Below are 14,849 nucleotides of genomic sequence, written 5' to 3'. Positions count from 1 at the left end.
CGTGGTATCGCCGGCCCACAACCTTAGGGTTAGGAGTCAAACTTTCTAACCACTAGGCCATGACTTCCCCCATGAGTAAATATAAGCATAATTCTGAGCATGCTTATGCAAAAAATCTAGTGCTAGAATTGGGATACTACAAAAAGAAAGTGCCACCGCATGTTTCCTGTGTCCTTTATTTACAAATACTCAATTAGTAATTTCATAATTCAAGATAGATATTTGCATAATTGGTGTGAAAAGCTATAAAAGACAGCTGGGAAGTCATTTGAAATGTAGCTTGTAATCGTGTTATGGCTGAGCTTGCAAATGCCCTGCGCAGAGAACACATTTTCAAAGAGCGCGCTGATCTGTTTAGTGAGAGCAAAGAATGGCTTCTCAGTCGGTATTGCTTTCTTTGCCATGATTTTGGTGAAGACATTCAGTATACATTCATGTGATTCATAAAGGGAGGTGTTGTCACTATATAGGTTCATTGGAGGCATTTCTGAATGCAAATATCCATGAGCGTGAAGGAGCATCATGCTTAAGATTTATCAATAATGATTATTTACTGGTGTGCGTAAGAACCGTGTAACTTTTCTACACAATGTTGATAAATTAGGTCCCTGATCTTTTCTTGCTCAGTACTCACCAAATGTGTACAAAATGCGATCAGAACATGACGCATGACTCTTCCTCCATCTCACTGTTCTTCTCTGTTTCTCATTCCAAATGGTACAGGAGAAAAACCTATACTTCTTAAAGGTGAAATACCAGCTGATCGGGTTCCAGACACACCTGCTAACACGTACATCTCAATTACTGGTAAGGAAATAGATGCTTTCAATGAATTAGTGATTTTTTTTTGTTTTGTTAATTTAAGTAAATAGAGGTGAAGTCTGTCTACAATCATAATGCCTATTTTTTCATGTCCACAAAAAATTGTTGCATCCTTACCTCATGCTGGGGCTGGTTTGTAACAACTAATCACTTCTGAATTTGCCTCAACACTTCTGAGTTCTGAATTCACAGGGATTCACATGACCAAATACATTTGATAATGACTGAAAACATTATTTAAAATGAACTCTAAGGGCTGGTTTCACAGACAGGGCTTAGGCTATAAACCAGGATTAGGCCATAGTTCAGTTAGGATATTAAAGTATTTTTTTTATAGACATGCCTTTGAAAAAAGAAAGAAAGAAAGAAAAAAAAAACATTACTGGTGTGCACTTTGAGACAAAACAAGGACAAAACACATATTTCAAGATCAATCAATGCAAGTTTCTTTTAGTTGAAATAGCTCAGACTTACATTTTAGTCTGGAACTAGACCAGAGGTCTGCAACCTTCAATGTCAAAAGGCCTTTCCCACCAAATGAAATTCTGATGAAGCCACAGGAATTTTGATCCCCAAATAAAGATAAAATGGCATATAGCTAAAGTGTTATATTCAGTTATGTTACAGGGCAGGGGAGTAGCAATCATTTCAGAAGTGAGGGGGACAGAAATGTATAAATGTAATAATAATAATAATAATAATAATAATAATAATAATAATAATAATAACAATAATAGGCCTAATAATATTTATTTATGTATGTCTAATTGACCAAAAAAAACAAAAACAAAAAAAACCCTTATCTCTTTTACTTGGCTAAGAAAGAAAATACACTGCTGGACAGTAACCAGTCATTTGTGTTATATATAATATATATATATATAATATATATATATATATAGATATATATATATATATATATATATATATATATATTTACTAATGACAGTTTTATGGTTATGTTTGTATAATCAGTATAATAGTTTATATACTACAAACACTTTTTCCATTGTTATCACAGAATAAGGCAGAAAATATATTTTATAGCTTCTGTACTGTAATTAATGCTATGTCAATTACCACTGTATCATTCAAATAAAATACGTGAAAAAATAGTGCTGGGCTGATAGACGATGGCATCGTCCATCGATGATGGCTGATAGACATCGCAATGTTGAGCTGGCACCCTAAACCCTTATGGTCTTCCTCTGAGTCTGCACATTTATGACGTAATGCCGCTTTGACTGTCGGTTAGAAGTCTGCTATGGCTTATCTCTAACTCTTTTTTTTTTTTTTTTTTTTTTTTTGTGGGTTCCATGCATTAATGTCATAATTGATACGGTGGTGTATGAGGATCAAACATGCCCCTGTTTTTTTTTTTTTTTTTTTTTTTTTTTTTTGTATATATATATTATATATTATATATATATAGATAATATAATATCTATATATATAAAATATACAATTCACCAAAAATAACACTGAAAAAAAGTAAATGGAAACTATTACAAATAGCCTGGGGTGTAAAAAGTCCACTCCCTGGTAAGAACCTCACTGAACATGATTTATAATTAATTTAACATACAATGCTAATTTAAACACATTTTGGAAATTTGTAACATTGATTTTAAAAAGCTGTCATCCCTGATATCCCGATTTTAAAAAGCTGTCATCCCTACCAAAGCATTAATTGTATTTTTTTTGTATTCACGTATATATTAAAATAGACATATATATATTATTTTTATTTTTATTTATTTTTTTGAGGGGGAAAAAACACAAAAATTTTGTTACTTGAGATGTTTTTTCTGATTTTTTATAGAAATTTTTTTGTGAGAGATAATACACCTGGTTAAAGTTATAACTGAAGCTGAAATGTGTGTGCTTGATGCGTGAATAAACCTCACTGGTTCTTGCAGATTAAAAGCACTTTTGAGTTTCTGTTTACCATAGTAAATGTGCATGAGGTAAAATAAAAATGCAAAAAATTAATGAGTACTTCTTAAGTTGAAATAAAATTGTAAGTAATAAAAAGTACAGTTTTTTTCCTTCAGAAAGGTAATCAAGTAAAAGTACCAGAAATCAGTTTACATTTTACATGAATAAAGTAAATAAAAAAAATATATATATACATAAGTATAGTAATCCAGTAAAATTTCTCAAGTATTTTACACCCCTGCAAATAGCAAACATCTCAAAACAGTAGGCTAGTATTATAACAAAATTATGGCTTTACAAAAACACATAAAATAAAACAATAAATATGATAACTTATAATAAATAAAACAACAAATATGTTATTTTTTAACTGTATTTAAAATTTTCATAACTGTGTGTACATACCTACAACCTTTACAATTTTATGTTTATAAACATATGCTTCTGGAAATGGATCTTTTCTATCCCCAGTCAAGGTTAATATTTAGCATTTTAAGCTCATATTGACAACAAAGTATGTGCTTTCTGCAAATGTAATTGTGCAAGTGTAATTGATTAGTTTATTTTTTATATATATATATTAATCATATGAGAGACTTCAGAGTTGTGATGGTGGAAGTTTCAGGAATGTTTAATAGGCCTACTGTGTTCAAAACAATCCCGCAACCTACGTCTTGTAATACACTGCACACTAACAGTATTACTTTGTTTTTATATGTAAATAATGCAATCTCTTTTGATAACTGATGATAATAGCGCTCTGCTCTCGTCCAAGTTTTTCATGGCTACAGTAGCAAATTGCAACGATTTAATCAGCTCGCAGCACCCTCTGATGGTAAAAATAATCAAAATCATATGATAGCCAGCTGGCTAAATTGGTCGGGCTTTTCCAGTGTATTTGTGGGTTGTTTTGAACGTGCTGTAAAATGGGGACATTTCCGGGGACAACTCCAGTCGGGGACAGGAAACCAAAAACCCCTGAAAAAGGAGACGTCTGGTCACCCTAGCATAACGACCACAAAGCTGCGCTCGCGAACACCCTTCTGAATGCTAAAATGACGAAAGGGACAGCCTACGGTCTCATGGACTTAAGGGACACACGCACGCGGCGACCATTGTAAGTCCATAAGACCGCAAGTGCACATGAAGTGTTCCATTTGGGACAGGGCAATAGCTGGATTCCTTTGTCCATAAGGATTTCCTGCTGTCAAAAGTTACTTCTATCATATGAGTCCATTTTGGAGATTCTGTACGAGAGCGCCCTCCGGCTTCGAGTATGAATGAAACATACAGCGCATGAAGGGGTGGTCACACTGCACTTTTTTCACTGCGTTCCAAAGTTCAAGTTTGGTGAACTCTGACCTGCGAATTCGTATCACATGAAGACGTGGGACCAGTAGAAGATCGATACGTCACTGCGTGACCTCTCTGTACAGAAATTTAAAAATGGATGAAGCGCTAATTTTAGCTGCAGCGCAGCGTCCTATTTTATATAATACATATGTAAAATATTATAAAAATCTAATAAAAAAAAACTGCATGGTTCACGATGTCAATGGAAACGGGAACAGATGGTACATTTGAATGCGGACACATTTTATATTTTTTAATTGCTGAGTGTGTGTATATATATATAGATATATATATATATATATATATATATATATATATATATATATATATCTATATATATATATATATATATAGGGAGAGAGAGAGAGAGTGTACAATATAATAAGACGCTTTTGACGATGTCACAAAAGACACAGTACAAGCACATAGTAATCCATGTTGTGATAACTGAGGGGAAACCTTGGTGCCTTATGTTATATCCTGCTCCGCCTATATTTGCAGCGGCGTCCAAAAAATTTTGCACATTCAAAGTCTAGTTTAACTGCCCCTTGAGAGTGTTATGCACTCTGTGATGTTCACATTGTTTTGGATAATAATAAAACGTATTAAACACAATGTGACTATATTGTCTCTTTTAATTTAAATCTAGATTTATTCACATTTGGCCCTTGAAAACATCTATGTGAACACACTTGCCAGAGAAAAAGTGCATGGGAAGAGTTTAGGTTTTATTAGAAGTCGGGGAACACCTCAAAAATTTAAATAAATATTAAATAGTTTATTATTATTATTATTATTTGACCTGATTACGAATCCTGACAATTCATATATCTTGAAATATGAATCGTCAGTCATTTGTTTTGGTCAAAAATCTATTAAAAATGGTGATTCATTAAGGTAGCACACAATACTTAGTGCGTCCTCAGAGCTCTCCCTCACAAGCGCTGCACTTAACAACCTTCATATGTCACTCACTGCATATCGGTGTAGCAGCTGATAAGAACAAAACCCTGATGAGCATGGAAAATATATTTCATCGCGTGTATTGTTTTGAGGACACAATGTCTGATATTTCTTCAGGAAGACCCGACTATTCCGATTCCCGCGCTCTTGTGTGGAGTCAAACCAGCACAAACCACAGTGTGGGTGTGTCCACTACTGGAGTAAAACCTGGAAATATGACGGAATTTCGAAATTGTGATTTTCCAACCATCAGAATAAGTTATGATAATATAAAGTTATGGATTGTATTATGGATCACACCTAAAGAATATCCAGATCCACTATTTACAGTCTGAAAATAATACTGATTGAGCTGTCAGTTAAAAACCTACCTATCACACCAGTGTTGAAAGTGTTGCAGAAATGACAGCTCATTGTAACAGAGATCATTTAAAAACTGAATACTCAGCCTGCATTTTACCTCTTCAGGTGAGGAGATCAGTCAGACAGTTGAGCAGGCCATCAGTGGAGACTTCATGGGTCGCCTTATTGTCCAACCCAGTGGATGTGGAGAGCAGAACATCATCAGAATGACTCTACCTGTCATTGCCACTCATTATCTGGACAACACCAATCAGTGGGAGGCTGTTGGCATGCAGCGCCGTAATGAAGCCCTTAACCATATCAGAACAGGTGATTTAGATGCTCTCTTGAAAACTTTAGATCAAAAATAGATAAGCAAATAAATATTATTATTATTTTATTATTATTATTTTTTTTGTATAAAGGTTATCAAGGGGAGTTGAGCTATCGTAAACCAGATGGTTCCTTTTCTGTATACCCATCCACCCAAAGCAGCACATGGTATTTTAATTTCAATCAATTTATTTGTTTTATTTTCATTCCCATTTTCCCCTGCAAAAAAATTATTATTAATGTTTTTGAGATTATTGGTAGCAAGTTATAACTTTTTTTTTAGCATTTGCTTCTGTCTGTTAAAGGTTGACAGCATATGTGTCCAAAGTCTTCACCATGGCCAGTAATCTTGTTACTATCGAGGAAAATGTGATCTGTAGCGCCCTCAAGTGGCTGGTTCTCCACAAACAACTGCCAGACGGCTCCTTTAAAGAGGATTCAGCTGTGGGTTCATCAGGCATGGTGGTAAGTTGAATGTCATTATGACAGACTGTATTTAAACTCGCCTGTAGAGGACAACAATGGAGACTAGCAGTAGAACATTAAGTAATTACGCTGATCTACAATTAATGTTTAAAATGCAATGATACGTTTACATGCTTTTGCGCATTTGTAAGATACAGAGCCCCTAAGGGGAAATGGTGATGGGAGGAAATATTATATTTGTGAGTGACCATAAAGTTTGTAGGGGGACTGCAAAAGTTTGTTGAATGAATGTAAAGTTTCCTGGGGAACACAAAAATTTTGACAAGTGGACACAAACGTTTTGTCTGCAAATACAAAGTTTCTCAGTGGAAATTAAAAGTTTTGTGAAAGAACACAAAGGGATTTCAATTTTCTCTCTCTCTCTCTCTCTCTCTCTCTCTCTCTCTCTCTCTCTCTCTCTCTCTCTCTCTCTCATGAATTATAAACCAAAGCAAGATGCGTTTGCAATACTGTACCTATAGGCTACTGTCACTATCTTACAATATTTTATAGTCCTGCAGTCCTGGAGAAATATTTTAGCAAGCTCTTTTATCAAGAAAGCTTTGCTAATTTAATAATAAACTCTTTTACTTTTTTTTCTTTTCTTTTTATTGTGAAATTCTCTTTGTTTGTCCTTCATTCCTGGGTGATGTACAGGGCAAAAATGCCGATGGCTCTCTAACGGCCTTTGTCGTGATTGCCATGCAAGAGGGCAGAGAGATCTGTGCTGGATCAGTTGCTGTAAGTGTACCTCTTCCACCACTGTGTTTGCCAGAACTATTAAGAATGAACAGTTTTTACACTCTTCCTCTTGGTTTTAACCTCTAACATACACTTTTATAGAGTCTGCAAGAAAGTATCAGAAAGGCTGTTTCCTTCTTGGAAGGTCGACTTCCACAAATGATTAATCCTTATACTGTTGCGATGACATCCTACGCCATGGCCAATGAGAACAAACTCAAGAAAGAAATCTTGATGAGACACTCCACCCAACAAGAAGGTCAGTCAAGTCAGCAAGGCATGAGAAAGAGATGCACTTTGCAACAGTACTCACTCTGAACCAAGTGTAAATAATGGAACAATAAAATTATGATGTTGCTTGTTAATATCTAAAATGGTAAAGGAACAGGTACAGAGGGAACAGCAAGACAAGCCTGTTTCTAATCCTGTGTTGTATTTGAAACAGCCGGTCTGTCCTGGACTGTCCCTGGAGAGCATCATATCTCACTAGAGGCGACGGCTTATGCTCTGCTGGCGCTTGTGAAGGCCGAAGAATTTGATAAAGCAGGAGAAGCAGTGCACTGGTTGGCCAGACAACAGGCTCACTACGGGGGATATGGCACCACACAGGTACACTAACACCTCATCATTCGACAGTGATAAACACTGTGACTGACACTGCAGGACAGGAATTGAATGCTGTTCTGTCTTTTCTAGGCGACCATCATGGTGTTCCAGGCCGTGGCTGAGTATCGCACGCAGGTGAAGGACACTCAAAACTTCAATCTGGACGTGGAGCTGTCCGTGGCAGGAAGAAGCAAACCTGTCAGATGGACTTTTAAAAAAGATAATGCACATCTTATACGGTCAGACAGGGTGAGGAGTAAAATGATTTGCTGCTCATGTCAGTTTTGTTTTTCTTGGATTATGGGAGTTTAGTTGTTCATCATGTCATTTAATGGTAATTTTTATTGTCTATGTCATTTAATGGTAATTATTATATATTATTATGTCTATTATATTATGGATTTGATTACTCTGATACTCAACAGTGTTCACTCAACAGGTGGAGATAAACAAGGACTTCAGTGTAACTGCTAGAGGAACTGGAAAAGCCACTCTCTCAGTGAGTGTTCATGAGCGTTTATACAGTCAACAGCAAGATTAAAGCGTGTGAACATTTAATCAGAGACGTGCTGCTGTGTTCAGGTTCTGACACTGTACTACGCCAGACCTGCTGTAAAGAAGTCTGACTGTACTTTATTTGATCTGACTGTTAAAATGGAGAAAGACAATACAAGTAAGACTGAGTTCCTGCCCTTTCTGTGGCACTTTTCATACACACAAAAAGAAAACCTCCAAAACACTGTGTTCGTTGTTGGTTTTAATTATTACCATGTTTTATTATTATTATTTTTATCTTTAGCAAATCAAGATGGAGCCATTGAAACTTACAAGCTCACTATGGACTTCTAGTATGTGAACACATATTCTAATAAGTTTATTTTCATGTCAAGAAACTATTTTATTTGTAATTGATCAGCATGTGCTTATTTTGGCTGTTAGCCCAAGTTAACTGCTTATCATCATAACTACATAAAGACTCGCATTACAAAGAACATTAACATGTTCATTCAGAGATGAGCAGCTCTGTGTTACTACAATATAATAATTCTGAGGTCAAACAGACTCAGGTTCACACCAAAAGCTTAACTTTGAAAGCAGCCTTAATGGAGATGAAGAAGATGGAGCAAACTACAAAACCTGTTAATAAAATCTGCTCTTGATTTCCGTTTCCACAGCTACAAAAGTGATCAACGCGATGCCACCATGACTATTTTGGATATTGGCATACCGACCGGATTTTCTGTGGATAGCAGAGATCTGCAAGAGGTATTGTGATACTAAACTAATGAACTGATGCCTCCCATCTGTATAATTTCTAAATTATTAATTTAAATTACACCATTCTAGAACATACTAGAAGCAAACCTTACTCTGGCTTCAGTAGCTGTTTTAATCTAAACCGCTATCACTAGCACGGTTCTTCAGTATTACGTTAGCCTGTTACGATCAATTAAGTTCTATTGAGTCCATCGAACAAACTCTGAAAACAATAACAAAATCTGTAATATTACTGTACCTGCACTGACAAGATCAGATGCCAACAGAATTCTGTTGTATTCTGTAGAGGTACTTACAGCTGAATTGAACTCGTTTTTATGAATTTCGCCATTTTGTCACAGTTGAGCTGCATTAACATGTCTGAATCATGACACTCTTATCTGAGCTAAATTTTTGCCTCATGATTGATGAATTTTACAACATTTTAACACTGCTGTCTGGTTTAATGTGACCCTGCTTTGAAACAATGTCTGTGATATAAATGCTATATAACTTAAAGGGATACTCCACCCCAAAATGAAAATTTTGTCATTAATCACTTACTCCTATGTTGTTCCAAACCCGTAAAAGCTCTGTTCTTCTTCGGAACACAATTTAAGATATTTTGGATGAAAACCTGGAGGCTGCCAAGTAAATAACCGTGTCAAGGTCCAGAAAAGGTATGAAAGTCGTCAGAATACTCCATCTGCCATCAGATGTGCAATATTGGTTATATGAAGCGACGGGAACAGCTTTTGTAAGCGAAGAAAACAAAAATAATGACTTTATTCAACAATTCCTTTGTCAGCAGTCTCCTCTTTGTCTCTCCACATCACCGTATGCTGTGTATGCTCTTCTGTGTCATCCGCGTCACAAGGTTGCGCTGTTTTATTTCAAATCAAATCTTAATTCATGTAGAAACAGTGCAACCTCATATCTTAAATTGTGTTCCGAGGACAAACAGAGCTTTTACGGATTTTGAACAGCATGGGGGGAAGTGATTTATACAAAATTTTTGTTTTGGGGTGGAGTATCCCTTTAATGTGACTTGATTATGCATGCATATAAACATATACATCATATACAGGCAGGACATAAAGCATTTTAATCATGTATTAATGTATTTCTTGTTTTCTTGCCCTCAGTTGTCCACAGGGAAGGAGAGATACATTCAGAAATTTGAGATGGACAAAGTGCTTTCAGAGCGAGGATCCCTTATCCTCTACTTAGAAAAGGTATGTCAGCAAACTATCAAGTATGTGCTTTTGCTTTATATTTCTAAAAAATATGGTTGATTCTGATTGGCTGACAAAGTGCTCATTTAATATTCAGTAGCTGCACATCCATAAGGTTCCATGTGACTCTGTGCTCACCTTTGTGTACAGTGTGGCCATCATATTACCTAGCTTTTTTTTCCTAACAAGCCTACGCGTTTTAAATTATGGGAGGCACTTCCGGTTTGGGGAAGTTCCACTCAAAAAGACTGCAACAAATCATTTCAAATCAGAAGATTGCACTACAAATAATTATCAACAGTCATTTTGACTGAATGGGCTGTACATTTTGTTTAATTTTGTATTTTCAGAAGTTAGGAGAATGATGTTACATTTGGTATATTAATGTGACATGATATAACAACGATAGCTATTTTCAGCCCGCTGAGTTATTCATGGTATGTTTAAAGTAATCTGTTAATGTTTTTACACTTACACTTTTAAATTTCCCTTTAATGATAGATAGATAGTTGAAGGTTGAGTAAAATAATGTCACCTCATTGCTCCCAGTTTTTGAAAATGTTTATTATTTGCGTTCATAGAGCGAACCTTTTGCTGATTGTTTACAGTGTAAATGGAAGTTACTCCCATAATTTGCGCAAAGTGAAATGGTGGATAGTCATATTTCACTTAATATTATAAGCACAAAAGAAAGCTTGTGCAAATGTTAACATGTTGCGTTTCCAGTGTACAATATGACATGTAATTATAAATTTGCTTTGGTTTCTGTTTGATCAGGTTTTGCATAGAGAGAAAGAAAGAATTGCCTTCAGAATGCACAAGATACAAAATGTGGGTCTGCTACAACCTGCTGCAGTCACAATATATGAATATTACTCACCAGGTGAGCTATTGGTACACACACACACACACACATACACACACACACACACACACACACACACACACACACACACACACACACACATTTGGTTTTTGTGAATTGTGGGGACATTCCATAGGCATAATGGTTTTTATACTTTACAAACTGTATGTGCTGTTGTCCTACACCAACCCTACACCTAACCCTATCCCTTACAGGAAACTTTGTGCATTTTTACTTTCTCAAAAAAAAAAAAAACTCATTATGTATGGTTTATAAGCGTTTTGAAAAATGGGGACATGGGTTATGTCCTCATAAGTCACCCTCTCCTTGTAATACCTGTGTCATACCCATGTCATTATACAAAGTTGTGTGCTGATATGTCAATTGGCCACACACACACACACACACACACACACACACACACACACACACACACACACACACACACACACACACACACACATATTTATGTTTAATTAAACTGGACATCTCAAATTAATATATTAGTTGAGTTCTATTATTTATTAAAAATAATGCTTTGAAAAATAAACACTAATGATGCCTACATATATTAGGTAACAATCTTAATTTGGAAAAAACAATTTTCTAAGCAGATATTGTAATATTGCTGCATTATGGGAAAATATAAGTTTCACATGACTGTAACTTGCCAAAACAGAAAGACAATAAAAGAAAAAAAAAGATCACATCATTGTATAAAGTCAATTTTTTATTACATTCAGAAATAAGCAAATAATGTAAAATAAATAATTTGCAAACAATATAAACACCACAACAAATCTTTTAATGGTATATTGAACAGAAATGACAAATACAAGTATGAAACCAATATAAAATATAGTGCCATTTATTATAAACAACATTAATCATAAACAGCATGCCTAAATTTGTTTGTGTGAAATGCACTATACAAATAACCTTGTGCTCACGTAACTTATATATTCCAGAAAATATGGTTATATGGTCATTTGATGAACTAATTTGCATTTGATGAATCATGTCTGTTTGATCCATATCTATTTTGTGTGTGATTTTCAGATGCACGCTGTACAAAGTTCTTCCACCCGGAAAGGGAAGATGGCGCTCTATACAGACTGTGTAAGGGAGACATGTGCCAGTGCGCAGAAGGTATCAGCCCAAAATAATACTTTTATTTGGTTCCTTGCAGTACACTTATAATGTTAGCCTGCTAAATCTGTCCTAAATGTAGTAGTTAAACAGACCAGCCTGTAAGACTGCCGAGGTTGAACTGAAATCATCTATATTACCAGATTTAAGCCTTGGAGAAGTTGTGATTTATTTTAATCTGAAATGTGAATGAGGAGAAGTGTGTATGTGCGTGTATGAACATTATTAACTTCTCTAAACACAGAAAACTGCAGCTACCAGAAGAAAAACCAAGTTAAAGATGATGAGCGTTTCAATAAAGCCTGTGAAGCTGGCATGGATTATGGTAAACGCATTCAGTTCTGTGTGTTAATTCATGATTTCATACTTCCAGAAATCACTATTTACTCATTTTGTTCTACCTTAATGCTCCAGTTGTTTGTTCCTGATGGGATGCAATGTAAAAGTGTTATACACTGCTCTCTTCATAGTGACTATGTCTGTTAATTTAACATAATCAACAATAATTGCAAACATATGAACACTATTCCTTTAACCTTTGAACAAATGCGATAAAAATGTTTGGCCTGAGCCTTATAGTTGTACATGTAGATAATGATTTAATATGCTTTACAGTTTATAAAGTCAAGGTGGTGGGGATGGATCTGAAAAAGGACTCTGACATCTATGAAATGAAGGTAGAACAGGTACTAAAAGAAGGTACGGTTCATTATTTCCTCCGCTGATCATGAAATTGATTTGAAATGTGTCTGATTCCTGTTAAATGCAGTTGTTCTTCTCCAATACATGCTCTACTGAAGTAAATATTGCACTGCAGTGGAATTGTTTCCTAAATGCTGTTCTGTCCTGCAGGCACTGATGAGGATGTTGAAGGGACAGTGAGAACATTTTTGGCTCGTCCCAGTTGCAGAGAACATTTGGGATTGGTAAAAGGCAAGTCGTACCTCATCATGGGCAGATCTGTTGACCTGCCAGATCTCGGGGGAAGGTATGTGTCCACTGTTGTCTTCACAATAGCAGGATTTGCCTGAGGTTTATGCGTCTGAAGTCTGTAGAGTGTTGTGCATGGCTCAATGACGTGACAATATTTTTAGTTGAAACTTGTGCAAAATTCTGTTTTATGTTATTAAAAGATATTTTTATTCATTTATTTTTTTTTTCTCTCTTCTGTTTGGCCGATATGCTGGACTTTTATTTTGAACAAACATATTTGTTGAAAAGTGGTGTAAACAATTTCAAAAATGTATGAAACAAATTTTAATTTGACCCTTATACTGGACATGATGCACGTGTAGTCAAGTTTGTAATTGTGTATGTTTTGTTTTCACTTTTCTGTTGTTTTTAGTCTGCAGTACATCATGGGAGAGCAGACCTGGGTTGAATACTGGCCTACAAGAGAGGAAAGCCAAACTCGAGAACACAGGGATCGATACATCGGCATCTCTGATCTCGAGAATAGCCTTCGCAAAGAAGGATGTGCTACATAAAAATGTGTTGATTACAGAAAGTTAACTTTCATCTCTTGCAAACTTTTCATGAATCATCATAGTATTGTTTGATCCAAGATACTTTGTTGTAATTTTATATATATAAAAAATACTGACTGAATTAAAATCGAAAATGTTTATTTTGGAGTGCCTGGTAAAATCATTAATTTAATTATTTGTCATTCTGGATTACAAATTCAACATTATCATTTTTGTGCAATACTTTGAAACTGTATATCTGTTTAATAATCATAAAACTATCAAAAATCTAAAACGTTTGTTTGCGAGTTGAAAAGTTTTGCTTGTGAGTGAAGCTGTATCTCAGTGGGCTGGCTCTACCCACCAGGATGAAAGGCCTTTTTCTATTGGTCACTCTCGATTGAAGTCACAGGATGACCACACCCACTACGTTTCCCGCCCAGTCTGACAGAAGCGAGGTTGTAGCAATGATCTTAATCTTAAACTCAGTGACAAGTGAACTTAATTACTCTCTCTTCTCATGCTCTCCCATCTAAATACATAACTTTAGCTAAGCCCATCTGTAGCTGGTGATAGCGCTGAACAGACCCACTGTTGTGGATTAACTGGGGATCGTGTTAATTGGGGATGTTTGTGTGCACGCAAATAGTTTTTCAGCAGATGTTGGACCTCCACAGATTCATCACATGGAATTTTCAGCGGAACAGATTTCAAAGCTTTCTACGTTATTTGTATCATTATTGGACTTTGTTGTTTCCCCTGTCACTGCTCCAGTGTATCAAATGCCATTTAAGGAAACTTTTAATGTGTTTTCATGTCGGGTCTCACAGACCACGTCCAGATTATTTTGTTTAGGCTACATTCGTTTCAATTGATTTTATTTTATTTTTTTATAACAATTGTAAGTGCATTAAATAAGGTATTTACTTTGTTACTTTGCAATGCATGTGTATATGCAGTTGTTCAAAAATATCCATTAATGTAATTTGAGCAGCAATTGCTGTGGTTAAAGGAACATGTCAAGCATTTCATTTTATTTATTTCTTTGTTTTTAATATTGCTAAAGAATGAGTGAAAAACAAGCTATAGTTTTGCATTATGCATGTAATTTCGAATTAGTGACACACAGATAGGATGCAGTGAATTATCCAGAATTATTTAAGGGAACATTCAACAAACATATATACATAGTTAATAGGTGTTAAAGCAAAATCACACACACACACACACACACACACACACACACACACACACACACACACACACTAAAATTAAACTGAACCTACCACACTCTAGTGGTTTTTAATTTCCATG

General features: G+C 35.4%; 1 protein-coding gene across 2 annotated transcripts in view; it reads left to right on the top strand.

Annotated features, from left to right (window-relative positions):
* The window catches only part of LOC109051147 (complement C3-like), a 51,111-nt gene that overhangs the window by 14,003 nt on the left and 22,259 nt on the right, over positions 1–14,849 (top strand). The window contains exons 23-41 of one of the 2 annotated variants that reach the window (XM_042717254.1): positions 724–807; positions 5,545–5,748; positions 5,844–5,919; positions 6,057–6,216; positions 6,874–6,957; positions 7,060–7,216; positions 7,403–7,566; positions 7,654–7,812; positions 8,003–8,062; positions 8,146–8,236; positions 8,363–8,411; positions 8,739–8,829; positions 9,966–10,055; positions 10,833–10,938; positions 11,980–12,069; positions 12,314–12,394; positions 12,685–12,768; positions 12,922–13,057; positions 13,415–13,696. The exons of the other annotated variant lie outside the window; for it this stretch is intronic. Coding sequence (XP_042573188.1) covers positions 724–807; positions 5,545–5,748; positions 5,844–5,919; positions 6,057–6,216; positions 6,874–6,957; positions 7,060–7,216; positions 7,403–7,566; positions 7,654–7,812; positions 8,003–8,062; positions 8,146–8,236; positions 8,363–8,411; positions 8,739–8,829; positions 9,966–10,055; positions 10,833–10,938; positions 11,980–12,069; positions 12,314–12,394; positions 12,685–12,768; positions 12,922–13,057; positions 13,415–13,556 — 2,108 coding nt within the window. The 3' untranslated portion in view covers positions 13,557–13,696. Of the gene's footprint in view, positions 1–723; positions 808–5,544; positions 5,749–5,843; positions 5,920–6,056; positions 6,217–6,873; positions 6,958–7,059; positions 7,217–7,402; positions 7,567–7,653; positions 7,813–8,002; positions 8,063–8,145; positions 8,237–8,362; positions 8,412–8,738; positions 8,830–9,965; positions 10,056–10,832; positions 10,939–11,979; positions 12,070–12,313; positions 12,395–12,684; positions 12,769–12,921; positions 13,058–13,414; positions 13,697–14,849 lie in introns of those variants that run through there. 2 annotated transcript variants of the gene reach the window in all.

The sequence above is a fragment of the Cyprinus carpio genome, chromosome B1 (genome assembly GCF_018340385.1).
Source record: "Cyprinus carpio isolate SPL01 chromosome B1, ASM1834038v1, whole genome shotgun sequence".
In the NCBI taxonomy this organism is placed as follows: domain Eukaryota; kingdom Metazoa; phylum Chordata; class Actinopteri; order Cypriniformes; family Cyprinidae; genus Cyprinus; species Cyprinus carpio.
This window is presented reverse-complemented; position numbering and strand designations above follow the sequence as displayed.